Source organism: Hippopotamus amphibius, chromosome 8, assembly GCF_030028045.1.
Source record: "Hippopotamus amphibius kiboko isolate mHipAmp2 chromosome 8, mHipAmp2.hap2, whole genome shotgun sequence".
In the NCBI taxonomy this organism is placed as follows: domain Eukaryota; kingdom Metazoa; phylum Chordata; class Mammalia; order Artiodactyla; family Hippopotamidae; genus Hippopotamus; species Hippopotamus amphibius.
In genome coordinates this window covers 144,840,962-144,861,261 of record NC_080193.1, presented here as the reverse complement: position 1 = coordinate 144,861,261, position 20,300 = coordinate 144,840,962, and the positions used below count along the sequence as shown (strand labels likewise).

The 20,300-nt window shown below is 50.2% G+C and overlaps 1 protein-coding gene across 10 annotated transcripts in view; it reads left to right on the top strand.

Moving 5' to 3' along the window:
• Positions 1-17,480, top strand: part of HDAC4 (histone deacetylase 4) — a 290,477-nt gene extending 272,997 nt beyond the window's left edge. For all 10 annotated transcript variants that reach the window (XM_057743936.1, XM_057743937.1, XM_057743943.1 and 7 more), the window contains 3 exons: positions 11,285-11,369; positions 12,397-12,538; positions 12,925-17,480. In XM_057743936.1, the coding sequence (XP_057599919.1) occupies positions 11,285-11,369; positions 12,397-12,538; positions 12,925-12,964 (267 nt within the window). In that variant the 3' untranslated portion in view covers positions 12,965-17,480. The remainder of the gene's footprint in view (positions 1-11,284; positions 11,370-12,396; positions 12,539-12,924) is intronic.
• Positions 17,481-20,300: the final 2,820 nt, after the last annotated feature.

Genomic DNA, 20,300 nt, shown 5'->3' with positions numbered 1-20,300 from the left:
GTCCTCTGCAGCCGAGACGGGACCCTCCTGGGCGGAATGCCCAGGGCGCGGGGGGCTTCAGGGCAGAGGAGCTAAGGGGGGGAGGGGGAGGGAATGGAGGAGGGGAGGGCAGGACCCGAAGCTGCCTCCCCAGGCCCTGGGCGCGGGAGCTTCATCCTGGGTGCACGCCCCCCGCTGCCTGCTGAGTCTCAGTCCTTTAACCTTTTCTCAAGAGGAGTCGTGACCTTTAGCCCCTTGTGGCTTATTTTTGCTGTTTACCAAAGTAACTGTGCTGAGAACCAACGCTTCACGTTCCATAAGCCTTTGCGTTTTCACTAGAAGGGCTGTGAAAGCACAATGCTAGCTGGTCCCGGGTAATTGCTGAGTCCGGCCATGTCACCAGCTGCAGTTCAACGCCAAGGCCGCAGAGCCTGAGCAGGCAGCCGGGCAGGCCCTCCTGCGGGGGAGGGGACCCCACCCACTGCCCAGCCCTGCAGGAACCCCAGGGAGGGCGCGTCTGGGGGGAGAGTGTCACCGCAGGGCCCTGGCTGGCAGTGTGCTTCCTGAGTGGCCATGGGAGAGCTCGGCCAGCAGGGATCTGGTGGGAACTGAAGGCACAGGGAGTGACCAGGCGGGGGCCCCGGCCCCTCCAGAGGGGAGCCAGCAGGAAGGCTGGGACTGAGGCTGAGGGCAGAGGACTGGGGGGAGGAAAAGGACCCGAAACTGACCTTTGGAAGCAGCCCTGGTGAGGCCGAGAAAACGGCCACAGAGAGAAGGGAAGATGCGGTCGGGCAGGTAGGGACGGCCCACGGGATCCCACCTGCTCTGAGTCTCACGTCGGAGAGAACTCACAGGTGCCTCTGCCCGGAGGATCACAGGGGCCGAGGGGCGCAGGTCAGCAGAGCCGGCCGCAGGCGGTGGCTGTGGGTCAGCCGGAGAGCTGCAAGGGGCCTGTCGGGTGCCTTCTGTCTCCTTGGGAAGGGAGGAGGGGCAGGGGCACCTGCTGGGGTGGCCGGGGGTCTGAACCCGGAGCGGGGCCTTGAGAGGCAGGGAGGTTACCAGGCTGGGACGGCGGCTGTGTGGCCGCCCACAGGGGCTCTGAGGGTGGGGCCAGGGCGCGTGCACCTGAGGTCGGGGGCCCGGGACCTCCATCATCTCACGGTCTCCTGGCCGGATATTCCCAACCAAGTGGAGTTCTGTGTGATCTGAACAACACAGATCCTGACCGGGTTCCGCCAGGATGACGTAAGGGCTGTGTGCTCTGGTGCTGGAACCTCTTGACTCTTCTCACTTGAGGTGTGGACACTTGTAAACTATAAACTGCAGAATAGAAAGGCACCTACACACCTACACGACCACCGAAGCCCGGACGGCGTGTCAGATCCGAGGGTGCAGGGCTTTCTCGTCCTGGAGGGCGGACATTCCTCATGCGTGTTTTCGGCCCACTCCCCGCCGAGGCCGGCCTCCTACAGGTTGAGCTTAGGGTAAGCTTCCTTTCCGATTTGGTTCTGACGTCTAGCACACATGAGGTATACGTGGTGCAGGGCAGCTGGGGGCCACCTGTCTGTCGCTGGGGATGCGATGTTGTCCACGGCTGGCCCTCTGTCCTCCCAGGAGAGGCCCTGAAGGCTTCCCCAGCTTGGCCCCTTCCAGGCACACCCAGGTGTGTGAGGGCACACAGCCCCCTCTCTGAGCTCGCACGGCCTGGACCAGGCTTCCCGCCGGCTCCTTCTGGCCGAGCCGGGCTATGGCCACCTGTTTGCTCTCCATCTGAGGCCGCTGGACGCCTTTCTGTCCTTCACATCCCCTGCCAAGCCACCCGATCCTCTGCGCCCCGTCACACCCGCTCCGCTCAGCCCTTCCCGAGAAGATCAACATTCTGCCGCCCCACCCCCCACCCCCCGCTCAGCACCTCCTGTGCCCCAGGTTCCCGGCTGGCCCCTCCTCCACTCTGGCCCCAGTGTGAATGATGCACCCACCCATGCCCACCCCGCAGACCCGGGACCCTGTTCTCTTTTGTTCCCTGCTGCTTCCTAAGTTTGTAGAATAGAGGTTGGTTCTTACTGGGCTGCTCAGTAATATCTATTAAATGAAAGAATAAAATCCCAAGTAGAAAAGGACTTTGATATCTTGTGGAGTCTCCCCACTCCCCAGCCCACTTGCTGTGAGTCAAGGCTGGAAGCGTGCCGCGCAGGGCCAGCCAGTGCCCAGGGCCGGCTGGAGAAGAGGGGGCCGCTGTAGAAATGGGGGGGGAGCAGACAGTGGTGGGCTCCAAGGTGCTCGCTGGACATGACCAGGGCAGAGGGCGCTGGGAGGAGGGCCAGCCGCCAGCTGCGTGGCGGGTCCCGCTGGGGAGATTAGCCGTGGGGATGCCCCCTGCCACAGGATGGGGAGCAGCAGGACCCGGGTTTAATTTTAGAAAATTCTGCTGCACGGATACACCTCTCTGTCTCAGAGTGATGGGTGATTTATAGAATGAGTTAGTTTCTAAAAACTCATCTTTTCATCAAAGTGGTAAAACTAAAATTCTAGCCAACTATTAGAGTTGGTCTGTAACCTCCAGGACGCAGCAGGTTATAGACCTGCTGGACCTATAGCAGTGAGGACCCCAGACCCAAAAGGCGAGGTTTCTGCTCCAGTTCTGTGCCTGCGAGGGGCCTGGGCTCTGCCCTCATCACCCTCAGCCCAGGGCCCGCTGACCCGGGTGCTCGGGGACACTGCTGTCTTCTCGGGGATGCGCGGGGGCGGGGGGCAGCTGGGTCATCCTGGAGAGGCTCCATTCCCGAATCTGCTCTCTGGCCCCGGACTTACCCGGTCAGCCCAGGGTCACACCGTGCAGTGTCCTGGGACAGGAGGGCAACTGCGTCCCTGAGGGATCCTGGTGGAAGGAGGGGGGGTGGGTCCCACGTTACAAGGAGGCATCAGAGTCCTTGTCCCGCAGGCCCTCAGCAGTGGGTGACGAGCCTCAGCAACACGGCATCTCACATTTGACCCCTGCCAGTCTGCAGGGTGACACAGCACCCGGTGAGGTAGAGGGTCACCGCCTCATCCCCCGGGGGCCCAGCACCTTTTCACGCGTCTCGTAGCCACTCAGCCTTGCTCTTCATGTCTTCTGCCCATCTTTCTGTTAGACCACCTTTTTCCAATTTATTCTTGGGAGGAGAAATTGGATGGATGGATGGATGGATGGGTGGATGGGTGGATGGATGGGCAGATGGAGGGATGGATGGGCGGGCAGATGGAGGGATGGGCGGGCAGATGGAGGGATGGATGGGCAGATGGAGGGAGGGATGGATGGGCGGGCAGATGGAGGGATGGGCGGGCAGATGGATGGAGGGATGGATGGGCAGATGGATGGAGGGATGGATGGGCAGATGGATGGAGGGATGGATGGGCAGATGGAGGGATGGACAGTTGGGAGTCCCCTGTTTTCCTCTTCTCTGGAAGAGTGAGTGTAGGATCAGAGTAATCCGTTCCTTGCCTGGGAGTGCTCTCCTGGGCCATGGGTCTCCTTTGGGTGAAAATTTTAAATGACTGATTTAGTCATTTTTTTAATCCCTTCTTGAATTAATTTTGGAAAGTTACATTTTACCAGGAATTTTTTCCATATCAGCCATGTTTTCAGAATTATCGACAGAGGTTAACGGTGTTCTTTTATTGTCTTTCATCTCTGCCATTGCTGTAGTCGTGGCCCTCTTTTCATCCTAGTGTGTGTATCTGTGCCTCCTCTTTAGTTTTCTTAGTCAGCCCTGCCAGAACTTGTCAATTTAATTAGTCATTTCAAAGAATCAACTTTCAGTTGATACGCAGTAACTTTTTTTTTTCCAAAATGCATTTCTGCCCCTCTCTGTGTATTTTCTCCTTTCTCTGGGGCCATTCTGTTCTCTTGCTCATTTCTTCAGCTCTGTTCTTACTTCTCAGTCTTGTTCTCCAGTGTATGCACAGAAGGTGATAAAGGTCCCCCAGAGCCATGTTTAGCTGCATCTCACACACTGTGATGTGTGGTATTTTCATTATTTTTTTCCTAATTTCTGTTTCCTAACTCCCTAATTTCTATTATGATTTCTTCTTTGACCCACAATTGGTGTGTTTTTTAATGTCAACCACAGGGCTCGCAGTTTTCTTTTTGTTATCAATTTCTAACATGGCACTATGGTAAGAAAAGGGGGTCTGGGTGGCAGGTGTCCTTTGTGGACACTTGCTTTGTGAGCTGGTATGTGGGCCACCTCTGCTGGAGTTGACCATGGGCCGTGGGTTGGAGTGTACGGTCAGGTGTCTGCTCCAAGCTCCTCGTTTCCCCTTCCCACGTGGACTCTGCTGGATGCCACTACACAGCTCAGCTCGCACACGAGGGGGCAGGTGGCGGGTGGCAGGCTCCACCTCATGGAGAGCAGGTGTGCACAGAAGTTATTTGGAATTCCTCTTAAGGAAGATGCATCTTTTCTCCCTGTATTTATTTATCCAGTCACTTACCACGTCAGTATGGACTTGTGGGTATTAATTTTACACTCTGAGATGTAATGCAGTGCCTGTACATGCTCTGTTCCCCTGGGCCCCGCGTGTGTTCCTTTGACACACCCGTCGTCTTGTCTTTGAGCGCGTCCTTCCTCACTCTCTGCACTCGGGGTACCCCAGGCTCACCTTGCTTCCTCTCCACCCCAGCCCTGGAACAAGCCATGTTTCCAAGGAGCCGGGTTCCTTTTATTGGAACGTGGTATTAGAAACCTTGTCTGGGCTCAGAATCAAGATGACAGAGTAGGAGGATGTGCGCTCGCTCCCTCTTGCAAGAGCACCGGAATTACAACTAACTGCTGAACAACCATCGACAGAAAGACACTGGAACTCACCAAAAAAGACACCCCACATCCAGAGACAAAGGAGAAGCCGCAATGAGACGGTAGGAGGGACGCAATCACGTTAAAATCAAATCCCATATATGCTGGCTGGGTGACTCACAAGCTGGAGAACAGTTATACAACAGAAGTCCTGAGGGTTCTGAGCCCCATGTCAGGCTTCCTAACCTGGGGGTCCAGCAACAGGAGGAGGAATCCCCAGAGAATCAGCCTTTGAAACCCAGTGGGATTTGATTGCAGGACCTCCACAGGACTGGGGGAAATGGAGACTCCACTCTTGGAGAGCACACAAAAATGTGTGCTCACCAGGACCCAAGGGGAAGGAGCAGTGACCCCAGAGGAGACTGAACCTGACCTACCTGCTGGTGTTGGAGGGTTGCCTGCAGAGGTGGGAGGCAGCTGTGGCTCACCGAGGAGACAGGGGCACTGGCAGCAGGGGTTCTGGGAAGTGCTCATGGGCGTGAGCGCTCCCAGAGTCTGCCATTAGCCCCACCAAAGAGCCTGTAAGCTCCAGTGCTGGGTAGCCTCAGGCCAAACTACCACCAGGGTAGGAACACAGCCCCACCCATTGGCAGACAAGCACATTAAAGTTTCACTGAGCTCCACCCACCAAATCAGATTAAAGTTTTACTGAGCTTCGCCCACCCAGCCCAACCCACCATCAGTCCCTCCCATCAGGAAGCACCCACGAGCCTCCTAGACTGCTTCCTCCACAAGAGGGCAGACAGCAGAATCAAGCAGTATCAGCAGTAGTTCATCTTGTGGAACTGAAAATCACAGCCACTGAAAGAGAAAATGAAAAGGCAAAAGACTTTGTACCAGATAAAGGGACAAGATTAAACCCCAGAAAAACAACTAAATGAAGAGGAGATAGGCCCTCTTCTGGAAAAAGAATTCAGAATAGTGATGGTGAAGATGATTCAGGACTTTGAAAAAAGATCAAAAAGTTGCAAGAAAAGTTTACCAAAGACCTAGAAGAATTAAAGAACAAACAAACAGAGATATGCAACACAGTAACTGAAATGAAAAATAGACCAGAAGGAACCAATAGCAGATTAACTGAGGCAGAAGGGCGAATAAGTGACCTGGAAGACAGAATGGTGATAATCACTGATGCAGAAAAGAATAAGAAAAAAGAATGAAAAGAACTGAAGACAGCCTAAGAGACCTCTGGGACAACATTAAACACACCAACTTTCACATTATAGGGGTCCCAGAAGGAGAAGAGAGAGAGAAAAGACCTGAGAAAATACTGGAAGAGATTATAGTTGAAAACTTCCCTAACATGGGAAAGGAAATAGCTACCCAAGTTCAGGAAGTGCAGAGAGTCCTAGGCAGGATAAACCCAAGGAGAAACACACCAAGACATATAGTAGTCAAAATGACAAAAATTAAAGACAGAGAAAAGTTATTAAAAGCAACAAGGGAAAAATGATAAATAACATACAAGGGAACTCCCATCAGGTTAACTGCTGATTTCTCAGTAGAAACTCTGCAAGCCAGAAGGGAGTGGCATGATATATTTAAAGTGATGAAAGGGAAAACCCTACAACCAAGAATACTCTACCCAGCAAGGATCTCATTCAGATTTGAGGGAGAAATCAAAAGCTTTACAGACAAGCAACAGCTAAGAGAATTCAGCACCACCAAACCAGCCCTACAACAAATGCTAAAGGAACTTCTCTAAGCGGGAAAAATAAGAGAAGAAAAGGAGCTACAGAAACAAAAACAAAACAATTAAGAAAATGGTAATAGGAACATACATGTCGATAATTACCTTGAATGTAAATGGACTAAATGCCCCAACCAAAAGACACAGACCAGCTGAATGGATACAAAAACAAGACCTATACATACGGTGTCTACAAGAGACCCACTTCAGACCTAGGGACACATACAGATGGCAAGTGAGGGGATGGAGAAAGATATTCCATGCAAATGGAAATCAGAAGAAAGCTGGACTAGCGATACTCATATCAGATAAAATAGACTTTAAAATAAAAAATGTTACAAGAGACAAGAAAGGACACTACATAAAGATCGAGGGATCAATCCACAAAGAAGAGATAACAATTATAAATATATATGCACCCACTATAGGAGCACCTCAATACATAAGGCAAATACTAACAACTATGAAAGAGGAAATTGACAGTAACACACAATCATAGTGGGGGACTTGAACACCCCACTTACACCAATGGACAGATCATCCAGACAGAAAATTAATAAGGAAACACAAGCTTTAAATGACACAATAAATCAGCTTGATTTAATAGATATCTATAGGACATGACATCCAAAAACAGCAGATTACACATTCTTCTCAAGTGCACATGGAACATTCTCCAGGATAGATCACATTTTGGGTCATAAATCAAGCCTTGGTAAATTCAAGAAAACTGAAATCGTGTCAAGCATCTTTCCTGACCACAATGCTATGAGATTAGAAATCAATTACAGGAAAAAAACTGTAAAAAACACAAGCATATGGAGACTAAACAATATGCTACTAAATACCCAAGAGATCACTGAAGAAATCAAAGAGGAAATCAAAAAATACCTAGAGACAAATGACAATGAAAACACAACAACCCAAAAACCTATGGGATGCAGCAAAGGCAGTTCTAAGAGGGAAGTTTATAGCGATACAATCCTACCTCAAGAAACAAGAAAAATCCCAAATAAACAATCTAACCTTACACCTAAAGAAACTAGAGAAAGATGAGCAAACAAAACCCAAAGTTAGTAGACGGAGAGAAATCATAAAGATCAGAGCAGAAATAAATGAAATAGAGACAAAGAAAACAATAGCAAAAATCAATAAAACTAAAAGCTGGTTCTTTGAGAAGATAAATAAAATCAATAAACCTCTAGCAAGACTCATCAAGAAAAAGAGGGAGAGGACTCAAATCAATAAAATTAGAAATGAAACAGGAGAAGTTGCAACGGACACTGCAGAAATAAAAAGCACCATAAGAGACTACTAGAAGCAACTATATGCCAATAAAATGGACAACCTGGATGAAATGGACAGATTCTTAGAAAGGCATAACCTTCCAAGACTGAATCAGGAAGACATAGAAAACATGAACAGACCAATCACAAGTAATGAAATGGAAACTGTGATTAAAAATCTCCCAACAAACAAAAGTCCAGGACCAGATGGATTCACAGGTGAATTTTATCAAACATTTAGAGAAGAGCTAACACCCATCCTTCTCAAAGTCTTCCAAAACATTGCAGAGGAAGGAACACTCCTAAACCATCACCCTGATACCAAAACCAGACAAAGATACTACAAAAAAATACTGCAGACCAATATCACTGATGAATTTAGATGCAAAAATCCACAACGAAATACTAGCCATCAGAATCCAACAACACATTCAAAGGATCATACACCATGATCAAGTAGGGTTTATCCCTGGAATGCAAGGATTCTTCAATATATGCAAATCAATCAATGTGATACACCATATTAACAAACTGAAGGATAAAAACCACATGATCATCTCAATAGATGCAGAAAAAGCTTTTGACAAAATTCAACACCAATTTATGATAAAAAAAACTCCAGAAGGTGGGCATAGAGGGAACCTACCTCAACATAATAAAGGCCATATATGACAAACCCACAGCAAACATCATTCTCAATGGTGAAAAACTGGAAGCATTCCCTCTAAGATCAGGAACAAGACAAAGATGTCCACTCTCTCCACTACCATTCAACATAGTTTTGGAAGTCCTTGCCACAGCAATCAGAGAAGAAAAAGAAATTAAAGGAATCCATATTGGAAAAGAAGAAGTAAAACTGTCACTGTTTGCAGATGACATGATACTATACATAGAAAATCCTAAAGATGCCACCAGAAAACTACTTGAGCTAATCAATGAATTTGGTAAAGTTGCAGGATACAAAATTAACACACAGAAATCTCTTGCATTTCTATACACCAACAATGAAAGAGCAGAAAGAGAAATTAAGGACACAATCCCATTCACCATTGCAATGAAAAGAATAAAATACCTAGGAATAAACATAACCAAGGAGGTAAAAGACCTGTACTCAGAAAACTACAAGACACTAATGAAAGAAATCAAGGACAACACAAACAGATGGAGGGACATACCATGTTCTTGGATTGGAAGAATCAACATTGTGAAAATGACTATATTACTGAAAGCTATTTACAGATTCAATGCAATCCCCATCAAATTACCAATGGAATTTTTCACAGAACTAGAACAAGAAATTTTACGATTTGTATGGAAACGCAAAAGACCCCGAATAGCCAAAGCAATCTTGAGAAGGAAAGACGGAGTTAGTGGAATCAGGCTTCCTGACTTCAGGCTATACTACAAGGCTACAGTGATCAAGATAGTATGGTACTGGCACAAAAACAGAAATATAGATCAATGGAACAGGATAGAAAGCCCAGAGATAAACTACGGTCAAATAATCTATGACAAAGGAGGCAAGGATATACAATGGAGAAAAGGCAGCCTCTTCAATAAGTGGTGCTGGGAAAACTGGACAACAACATGTAAAAGAATGAAATTAGAACACTTCCTAACACCATACACAAAAATAAACTCAAAATGGATTCAAGACCTAAATGTAAGGCCAGACACTATAAAACTCCTAGAGGAAAACATAGGAAGAACACTCTTCGACGTAAATAACAGCAGGATCTTTTTTGATCCACTCCCGAGAATAATGGAAATAAAAACAAAAATAAATAAGTGGGACCTAATGAAACTTCAAAGCTTCTGCACAGCAGAGGAAACTATAAGCAAGACAAAAAGACCATCCTCAGAATGGGAGAAAATATTTGCAAATGAATCAACAGACAAAGGATTAATCTCCAAAAAATATAAACAGTTTATCCAGCTCAATATCAAAAAAACAAACAACCCAATCAAAAAATGGGCAGAAGACCTAAATAGGCATTTCTCCAAACACATACAGATGGCCAAGAGACACATGAAAAGCTGCTCAACATCACTAATTATTAGAGAAGTGCAAATCAAAATGACAATGAGGTATCACCTCACAGCAGTTAGAATGGGCATCATCAGAAAATGTACAAACAGTAAATGCTGGAGAGGGTGTGGAGAAAAGGGAACGCTCTTGCACTGTTGGTGGGAATGTAAACTGATACAGCCACTATGGAAAACAGTGTGGAGGTTCCTTGCAAAACTAAAAATAGAACTACCATATGACCCAGCAATCCCACTACTGGGCATACACCCAGAGAACACCAGAATTCAAAACGACACATGCACTCCAATGTTCATTGCAGCACTGTTTACAATAGCCAGGACATGAAAGCAAAGTAAATGTCCATCAACCGATGAATGGATAAAGAAGATGTGGTACATACATACAATGGAATATTACTCAGCTGTAAAAAGCAATGAAACTGCGACATTTTTAGAGACATGGATGGACCTAGAGACTTTCGTACACAGTGAAGTGAGTCAGAAAGAAAAAAACAAATATTGTATATTAACACATATATGTGGATTATAGAGAAATGGTACAAATCAACCGGTTTGCAAGGCAGAAATAGAGACACAGATGTAGAGAACAAACATAGGGACACCAAGTGGGGAAAGTGGGGAGGGTTGAGGGGGAATGAGTTGGGAGATTGGGATACCAAATTGTACACTCTAAATATATGCAGTTTATTGTAAAAGATAAAAAACTTAAAAATTAAAAAAAATAAAAGAAACCTTGTCTGTTCCTCCTGACCCAAGTTCACGGTCGCTTGCTTGTGTGTTTTGTGATTTTTGTGATTGGGAATCCATTCATCCTAGAACCGGACGGGCAGTGCTAATTGGCGGCCTGGCTTGGGGTCACGTGCCTCCCGCCAGCACGGGTGGGGGCCATCGTCTGCATGCACCCGCTCTGCCCGCTCATCCGGGAGGCAGGGGTGGTCATGGGCAGCCAGGTCTGCACGGCCCGGGGCCTGTCCCCCAACATCTGACCTCCCTGGCCAGTCCCAGCTTTGTTCCAGAGCCCAGCGGGTCTCCCCCAGTTTTGTAGGCTTATCTGGTTATTTGCACTGTTACGTATTTGTGGTCTGTTCCTCCCCATGTGCTGGGCGGTTCTGTGGCTGCAGGGGCTCTGGCCCGCCCTGCGGCCCTGCTGGGCGGGCGCGTGTGCACCTGCTGATGGCATCTGCTGCGGGCCTTAGAGGAGAGCTCGGAGCAGAGGTTCCCTCGCTGAGATGCTGCTCGGTCCCTTCCGTTTACCCTCTTCCCCATTATTGGAAGAAAACAAAAATTTCTATGATAAATACCACAGCCACACCTGGCTCTTCAAAGCTGTTTACTCTGTTAGCAAGTACCCTGCAGAAAGATGCCGACTGCGGACACCCCATCTGAATGCACACAGGGATTATCGATGTCCTTGAATTCACCTGTGTTCTTCCTTTCTCCCCCAGCTTGATCCTCTCCCAGAAAAGGTTTTACAGCAGAGACCCAATGCGAACGCTGTTCGGTCGATGGAGAAGGTCATTGAAATCCACAGTAAGTGGCCCGGCCCGGGGCTCAGCTGGGAGAGCCTCCTGGGGTAGGGACCCGAGGGAGGGGCAGGGCTCGGCTGCCCTGGCTCCCGCTGGGGGCTCCTCTCTCTCCCTCTCACCGCCGGCAGCTTCCCCGGGCCTGCGTGACAGTGCCTCACTTTCAGCCAGGATGCAGGCAGCTGGCAGAGACCCTCATTTTGCCCCGTTCGTTTCCCCACAACCTACCTGTCATGTCATCAGCTCTGTTTTATGGGGCGAGAGAACTGAGGCTCAAGGAGTCTGTGAGGTCACTTGGTCCAGGTCCCCAGCTGGCGGGGGTGGGACCTGCACGTGAGCCTGTGTCCTCAGACCTGGCCTCTGCCCCCGGACCAGAGGATCCCACCCCATCAGCTCAGAGACCCCTCAGCCCGCAGAGACCAGCACGGGCGCTGCCGCCTTCCCAACACTGCCCTTGCGCATCAGGGCCCGGGGTCCCGGGGGTGGGCACACAGCCAGGGACTCCGGCCCTGACCTCGTCACACAGCTGTTTGTCCTGGGTCTTCAAGGTCGCCCAGTCATGAGACCGCCCATGTCGGTGGGTGGAAAGCAGGGTTTCCGGGCCGCGGCGTTGAGCTCCTGGCCTGGGGCCCATCCCCCCCGCCTCCCCAGCGGGAAGCCCTGGGGCGCGGGAGACACCGAGAGGCTGCCTGCCCCACCCCCGCCCCCCCTGCACATCCCCATCATCTCGGGAGCTCCGGGTGAGAGTCAGGAAGCCGCTGCCCCACTGTGAGGAAGCAGCCCTTCTGGGGACCCTCCTGGGCCCCCATCCTCTTCTGGAGGGCTTGTGTCTGCAGGCTGTGAGGAAGCTGTTCCAGAGTCCCAGCCTCTGTGAGTTTGTGACCAGGCGACTCCCTGGCTTCTGTCTCCGGAGAGAGTGGTGCTTTTAAAGTCATCAGGGACAGGTCCCGCTCGAGCCCCGTGGGCACGGGCGGCCGCTGGCCGGCCGTGAACAGGGTCCCGCTCCCTAACCGAGTCGACGCGCCCTCCCGCAGGCCAGTACTGGCGCTCCCTGCAGAGGCTCGCCTCCACCGCCGCCTACTCCCTGGTCGAGGCCCAGACGTGCGAGAACGAAGAGGCCGAGACCGTCACCGCCATGGCCTCGCTGTCCGTGGGCGTGAAGGCCCCCGAGAAGAGGTGAGCGTGGACGCGGCCGGCCGTGAGTGCTGGCGTGGTCTCGGACCCCTCAGCCTCTGCCCCTGGGCAGGTCAGATGCACGTGGTCTCTCCTTGTAGGCCCTGCCGGGCTCAGCGGACCCGGGAGGGAGGGAGGGCGGGTGTCCCCACCCTCGCCCAGGGCCAGGTGACACGGCCCTTAGAGACGCCTGAAGGGCACCTGGACTGGGAGCACCTACCGGGGTGGGGGCGGCGGGGCTGGGGGGTCAGCTGGGGATTGGGGGTGGGGTGGTGGGGTGGCAGCAGTCCTGGTGGAAGGGGGGGATGTGCCCGGGCAGGCGGGCACCGCCACCCGCCCACCCTCTGCTCCTGTCCCCTCCGTTGCCCCCCACCCCGGCCACCCCACAGGCCCGACGAGGAGCCCATGGAAGAGGAGCCGCCCCTGTAGCCGCCCCGAAGCTGCGGTTCTCTTGTTTGTTTGTCTCCGTCTTGAAGCTCCGCCGCGGCCTTCTCCGCGCCCGCGGGCACCGCGGGGCCGGCTGCAGCGGGCGGCCCTCTGCCTGCCGGGACCCGGACAGACGCCGGGGCGCGCGGACACACGGACACGCGGAAGCAGGCGCTCTGGGCTCCCCCGGGGACGCCACGGAGGGAGGGAGCCTGTGGCAGCTCAGGGCGGAGCTGCCCATCCGGCCGACACGAGGAAAAGAAAACGGAAATCAAAGATCTCACGACACAAAACAAACTTGATTAAAACTGGTGCTTACGGTTTGGTGACTCCCCACAACTCCACAGTTCTGTGTAAACCACTCAACTCATCCTGTAGCTTATTTCTTTTTAAGAGAAAGTCAGTCGCTGTGGCTCTGGCCGGCCCCTGAACGCCGCGCTGCGCGGTGGGGGTGGACGCAGAGTGGGCGCGTGTTTAAGGAAAAAAAAACTGGACAAAAGCAGAAATGTGAGCCTGCGGGAGCCAGCTTTGGTCTCTCGAAGCTGGCGGAAGACGCGCGTTTGTGCCTTTTTTTTTATCGCTCTGATGGATTTTTCTGGCTGGGTTTTCTGAAGTCTGAGGAACAATGCCTTAAGAAAAAATAAACAGCAGGAGTCGGTGGGACAGTTCCCTGTGGCCGGTGGGGCCAGAGGCCGGTGCGTGCTGGCCTGGCGCTCCTTGAGCTGCCTGGCCGTGGCCAGTGGCTCTGGAGGGCTGAGGTCCTGCCACCCTGTTTCACTTTATTGCTGTTGAAGAAAAATGGAGGTAGTTCCAAAAAAGTGGCAAATACTGTTGGGGGTTTTAAAGTCCAACAAATTTTAAATGAATCCAAAGTGTTCTTTTCTCGTACATATAACAATTGAGCATCTCCATTTGGTTGTGAAGCATGTCCTAGGCACACTTTCAGTGTTACGATCGGAATGCTTTTTATTAAAAGCAAGTAGCATGAAGTATTGCTTAAATTTTAGGTATAAATAAATATATATATGTATAATATATATTCCAATGTATTCCAAGCTAAGAAACTTGATTCTTATGAAATCTTGATAAAATATTTATAATGCATTTATAGAAAAAGTATATATATATAATAAATGCAGATTGTAAAGGTCCCTGGCGAATGAACGACTTGTGAATTAGCTATCAAGGTGCTTATGGAAAGGGATCTGGTTTGAAGCTCATGTATTTCTGAACTCCAGATTGGAGAGCTTTCAGTCACACATTCGCCACGGGGTAACTGCCCTGCAAGATTGTACTTTCATTTTAATTATGTTCTGACCCCACCCCTTTCCACGCCAAGCCTCCATGCACATGTGTACCTAATGAGTTTTTATAGCAAAGAATATAAATTTGCTGTTGATTTTGTATGAATTTTTCACAAAAAGATCCTGAATAAGCATTGTTTTGTGAATTTTACATTTTTTCTCACCATTTAGCGGTTTTCTGAATGGTAATGATGTCTCAACCTTTTTCCTTTCTGAATTTTTGCTTGTACATTTTTTTAACTTTGGAAGGTGTTGTTTTTTGTTGTTGTTTTCGTTTTTTAATTTTCATTGTCTTTATTTTTGTACAGTGAGCACAGAGTTTATTTTCAGAGTGAGCACCGAATGTGCGGCGGGGTCTGAGGTCTGCTCCCTGGGCCCGTCCCTCGGCTGCACACAGAGCGCGGGGCCTTCGTTGCCGTCCGCGCACAGTGGGCCGGGGGCGGGGGGATGGTCATCGCAACGCTGAGCAGGGGGCGCTTGCCAGACACCGCGGGCCGTCAGCATTCGCGAAACGTGTTTAAACGTCTCTGACCACGTGGTCAGGATAGGATTTTCACTTCACTTTTCCAAAGACCTTGTAAGCACGTCAGCAGTGCATGGGGCCGAGGGGCCCAGCACCCCTTCTGGGTTCTTCCGCTGCAGCCACGCGGCAGGGCCCCGGCCGGGAGCAGTCGGCCTGGATCCTGGAGCCTGTGCGCGGACAGCAGACTCCCGACCCGGATGGCCAGCCTTTGCTCTTTTTCTCTTTGACAGTAACTGAAAGTCACTTTTTACTGGTAACTTATTTCCAGCACTTGAAGCCACCAGTTTCATTCCAAAGTGTGTGTCAGGCTCAGGCCTGAGGAAGCGCGGACACAGCCTGTCCACAGAAGGGAACCCCTGCCAAGTTCAAGTTTGGTGACATTTACAGGGTAGCTTCTGAAAGAGCCTCTGACGCAGCCAGACTTGGGACCAAGAGAATCCAGGTCCTTGGACTGGCTTGGTCACCGGGCTGCCGTCGGTCAGACTTTGGACAGTGGTTGAGAGCAGGATGGGAAGGCCTTGGGGCATGTCTGGTGTTCTCTCTCCTCTGGCCCTTTGCCTCGAGGCCCAAGTTGGCAGAGGGAGCTGGAGTGTGCAGGCAGCTGGACCCACCTGGTGCAGCCACAGAGGTGGCAGGGCCCAGCCGGCTGGCTCTTCTGGCCTTCCCGGCACGCCTCTCCCATGGGGACCCCCACGGCCAGCCCACTTCCCTCCAGCCATGTCTCCTGGGGAGGAACACATCATCTGGCCTTTTTTACAGGTGATGGGATATCACAGACTCTGGTGGCCAAGTTATCTTGGGGGGGATTTACTTCTAATCTCATTCAACAGAGACCTCCTCTGCAGAAGGCCCGGCAGGGGGAGCGTTCTCCCTTGTCCGCTCACTCCAGCTTCAAAGCGTGCTTAACGCAGTACCGTGTAGCCTTTTCTTTTCTTTGAAGACACACTCAGCCCTTCTTGACGGCCAGCCGTCCAGGGCAGATGGCGGAGGGCCCGCTGGAGTGCCCGCAGGCCTGCCGCCTCAGGGAGGGCCCCCACACCGTCCCTCCGTGGTTCCCGGACCTCTAGCCTTTGCGTTCTTTTGAAGAGGCCTTGGGGGCACTGGCCGGGGGTCAGCAAGTGAGCACTTTATATCCCTTTGCGGGAAACCCTGTGATGCCCCGGGACTCGCGGCGTCACCCTGCCTTTGGGCCTTCCAGCTGCGCCACCAGCAGGCGGCCGTCCCCGGGCCGCGCCGAGCCCCTGGGACTGGCCGCCCCTCCGGTTCTGAAGGGCCACTTTGTCAAAGTGTTTGGGTTTTTCTTTACTTCTTTTCAGAGTTTGTTTCCAGAGGAAGGACCGTTTTGTACTGGTCTGACACAAAAGTGAGTCTGATTTTTGCAGCACTAGCAACGGAGTTTCTTGTTCTTAATTTTCGATCAGAACATTCCTTCTTTCCTGGTCACAGCCACACGCTCATTCCATTCTTCTTTTTGTAGACTTTTGGGCCCACGTGTTTTACGGGCATTGATACATATATAAATATATATATAAATACATATGAATATATTTTTTTAAGTTTCCTACACCTGGAGGTTGCATGGGCTGTACGAGCGGCATGTCTTTATATTGTATACGGATTTTGCACGCCGAATGCGGCAGCTTGGGGAAGAAGAGAAACGCTCTTTTGTTCCCCTCCCGTGATATCTGCAGACACAAAAGATGGGGATTTTTCTGTAAAACAAAACAAAACCTTGAAGGAGAGTGGGGGAGGGGGGAACGTTTGCGTCTTATTGAACTTATTCTTAAGAAATTGTACTTTTTATTGTAAGAAAAATAAAAAGGACTACTTAAACATTTGTCATATTAAGAAAAAAGTTTATCTAGCACTTGTGACATACCAATAACAGAGTTTATTGTATTTATGTGGAAACAGTGTTTTAGGGAAACTACGCAGAATTCAGAACTGCCTGTCTCTCTCGGGTTGATTTGGAGGGATTTGTCCTGTTTGGTTTCTTCCCTTCTCTCCTTGCTCAGGGCGAGGCGCACGCCGCCCTCCCCAGCCCTGGTGGCCGTCGGTTCTGCTGGGGAACCCGAGGCCCCAGCGGCCCTTTCCGCACAGCTGTGCCGACTTTTCCTGACTTTTAGATGATGTATGGCTAAGATTTCACTTTAAACTCAGCAGTCGTGAACTGTGCTGCACTGTGGTTTAAAATCATACTTTGCATCGAAAGGAAACCATTTCTTCCTTGTAATGAAGCAGAGCTTTCCCAGCTCAGCTCACTTTGTCTTTGACATGATTAAAAGCCTCCTATTGAAGGAAAAAGAAAGCGGACAGTTTCTGTTTGTTGTTCCATTTTTTCCTTTTTTTTCTTTTCTTTTCTTTTTTTTTTTTGGTGTGTGGGCCCCACAATGGAGGCGCTATTTTCCAATTTATGAGAATGACAAGCATATTATCCTTTGTCTATAGGAGGAGGGTTGACCTTATTCACCCAAGAGCTCCTCTCGGTCTGTCGTAGAAAATACAGTGGTGACGACTTCCCGTCCCACCCGACTCCTGTTTGCAGGCGCCAGGCTGGTAGCAGAGACCTGTCTCGTCTGTAACTTAACCAGTTCTCTGATGGTCCTGACCTTCCAGTGGTTCTTTCCTTTGCTCAATGGAGTTGGAGATTTTGTTCTCGGTTTTCTCATTCTTGTTTCATTCTGTGTGGGTGGATTTTTCACCGACTGCGGTGTCCTTGCCCCGACGGCCGACTCCATTTCACCCGGAGTCCAGTGTTTGTACCTCATCGTACGACTTGTCACTCTTGTGGTGTAAATAAAGAGCATTAGTTGCCCTCCGACCTGTGGTTTCTGCCGTGTGCTCCGTCCTTGCTCGCTCCGTGCCGGGGACCCTGGGGGTGGCTCCTGGGACCAGCCCGTCGGCAGCCCTGTCACCCTCCATCCATACACGTGGCCCATGGACGTGTCTTCGCTTAAATGTACTATAATTCAAGTCCTCGCACTATTTTCCCAAAAAAATCCTGGGCTAGAAACGACCTTGCCAGTGAACAAGGCTGAAGGGAAGGGACCAGAGGCTCGGCCTCCCCACAGCCGGGCACTTCCTTCCTGAGGTCACCGCCACCCCCAAGTGATCGCCCGGGAAGTACCCTTTCCCAGGCCCCCACATCCAGTGACTAATAACTGGGGGTAGGGGGTGGGGGGTAAGGGTCCAGCCCCCTTGGTCCAACTCAGGACAACTCAGGGGCCCCTCTAACTACTCCCTGTGGGGTCATCAGCCTGCCCTCCAGCCATGCTCTCCCTCTGCCAAGTCCTGTTTCCTTCCTCTCCCTTCTCAGCTGTCGACCCCAAGGACACTTCGTAAAAGACGTCATGCTCACCAGACTCCACCCAGGGTCTGCTTTCTGGGAACCCAGCCTGCAATCCCCAGGGGCCTCTGACCCCCTTACCTGGGCCCCAGGGTGACAACTGCAGAGCACAGCCGCCTCCAGACACAAGCAGAGCCACCCCAGCAAGAAACTAAGAGTTGGAGCCACTGAGTTGGGGGTATTTGCTACGCACCGTCATTGCAGCACTAGCTGACTGATACAGACAATGTGCAGAGACAAGAGGCTCCAATGTAACCTGAGCCTTTTCATGCTTAAGTTGATTTCCATGCGGACATTTTTATTAATTTACCCAAAATGAGAGGATCTTATTCTAACAGGAATTCTGTCTTCCAAAACAGACTCAAATGAGAAGAAACCTTGAGAGAGTGTTTCCACCTCTCGGGTAAGGAGATTCCCAAGGGCAGCTTTTCTTCAGTTTTATCACACTGTAGGTTTTTCATGACATCTTTTGGATCATTTTTATCTGAAATTTATTTTTTAATGTGTGTTATAAAGCACTGATTTTTTTACCTTTTGAAAGTGTGAACTACCTCAACCACATTTAAGAGAGAAGATAACACAAGTATCTGCGCCAGCCATTCAAGGCTGAGCACCTGGTCACACTTTGCCGTAAACGTTGTCATAAACAGACGTGGAGGCTGCAGGTCAGCCCAGTACCCTCCTCCCCTCCCTCCCCAGGGTAAACGCTGCTCTGACATTGGTGTGTGGACTTCTTGTCCTTGTTTTTGCATCTTTGCTGCCCAATTTTATCTCCATAGAAGTAGAAGTTAGTGTGTATGGTGCATGAACTTACTGTAAATGCCCTTCCCATCCAGAGTGTGTTTCTGGGACTCACCTCGTCCATGCACACACCTCTACGACACTCATCACGAGGGCCGTGTGCTAGTGCCTTACACGACTGTGCCCCACGTGCATACCCCAGCCCTCTTGACACAATAGGCACGTAAGCTGCTGCCCGGTTTCCTCCCCCACAAATTACACTGCTCTGGGTATGGGTGGGGGCTCTCCCCAGGGGGAGTCATGGCCCTGCGTGGGACCAGCTCTGTTGGATCAGAACAGTCACTCCCCAAAGCACTTTCCCGACATCCAGCCCCACCTGCATTGACTGGCTCGGGAGTTGGGCTGAATAAAGAGGAGCAGAGAGAAGAGCACTGAGACCTGCACGTCCCCCCCACTATTCAGTCACTACAAACACCCCCACGTCCGTGTAGTCTGCACCTCTGCCCCCAAACAGGGCGACATTGAAGCTAATCCCGACAGCACATTGCCCACCTGTAAATATTTCAGTAGACATCCCTCGAAGATGACTGTTTTCTTAAACATGACACAATACCACATCATGCTTTAAACATGGACAGTTCCTTAATAGCATCAAATATCCAGCCAAAAATGAAGCTTCCTCCAACTGTCTCATTTTTTTGTTTCGTTTCCTTGCTTGTTTTTTTTTTTTTTTTTTTTTTTTTTACAGTTGATTACAGCGCTTACAGGGAAAAAGTAAGCACTGGAAGGTTACAGCTACAAAATAAAAAAGTTTCCCATTCAGTATCTCATTGATATCAAATGTTTTAACCAAGGTTTAAAGAATAATATTATATGCCTTAAATAAATATATAAAACCTGAAGTTTAATTTTAAAATGCACTTAAGGGACTTGCCTGGTGGCAGAGTGGTTCAGAGTCCTGCCAATGCAGGGAACAGGGGTTTGATCCCTGACCCAGGAAGATACCACATGCGAGGAGCAACTAAGCCCATGCACCACAACTACTGAGCCTGTGCTCTAGAGCCTGTGAGCCACAACTATTGAGCCTGTGTGCTGCAACTACTGAAGCACATGCACCTAGAGCCCATGCTCCACAACAAGAGAAGCCACCACAATGAGGAGCCTGCGCACCACAACAAAGAGTAGCCCCCACTCGCCGCAACTAGAGAAAGCCCATGTGCAGCAATGAAGACCCAACACAGCCAATAAATAAATAAATAAATCTAAATAAATAAATTAATCAAATGCACTTAATATTCCTGTTTAAAATACACCCTTTTGCAAGCTAAACTATATCATTGGTTTGAATTTGAAAGTAACAACGTATTTTATTTCTCTCTTTAAAAGTACAAGCTCCAATTTGGAAAACAGGGCTGAATGTATGCA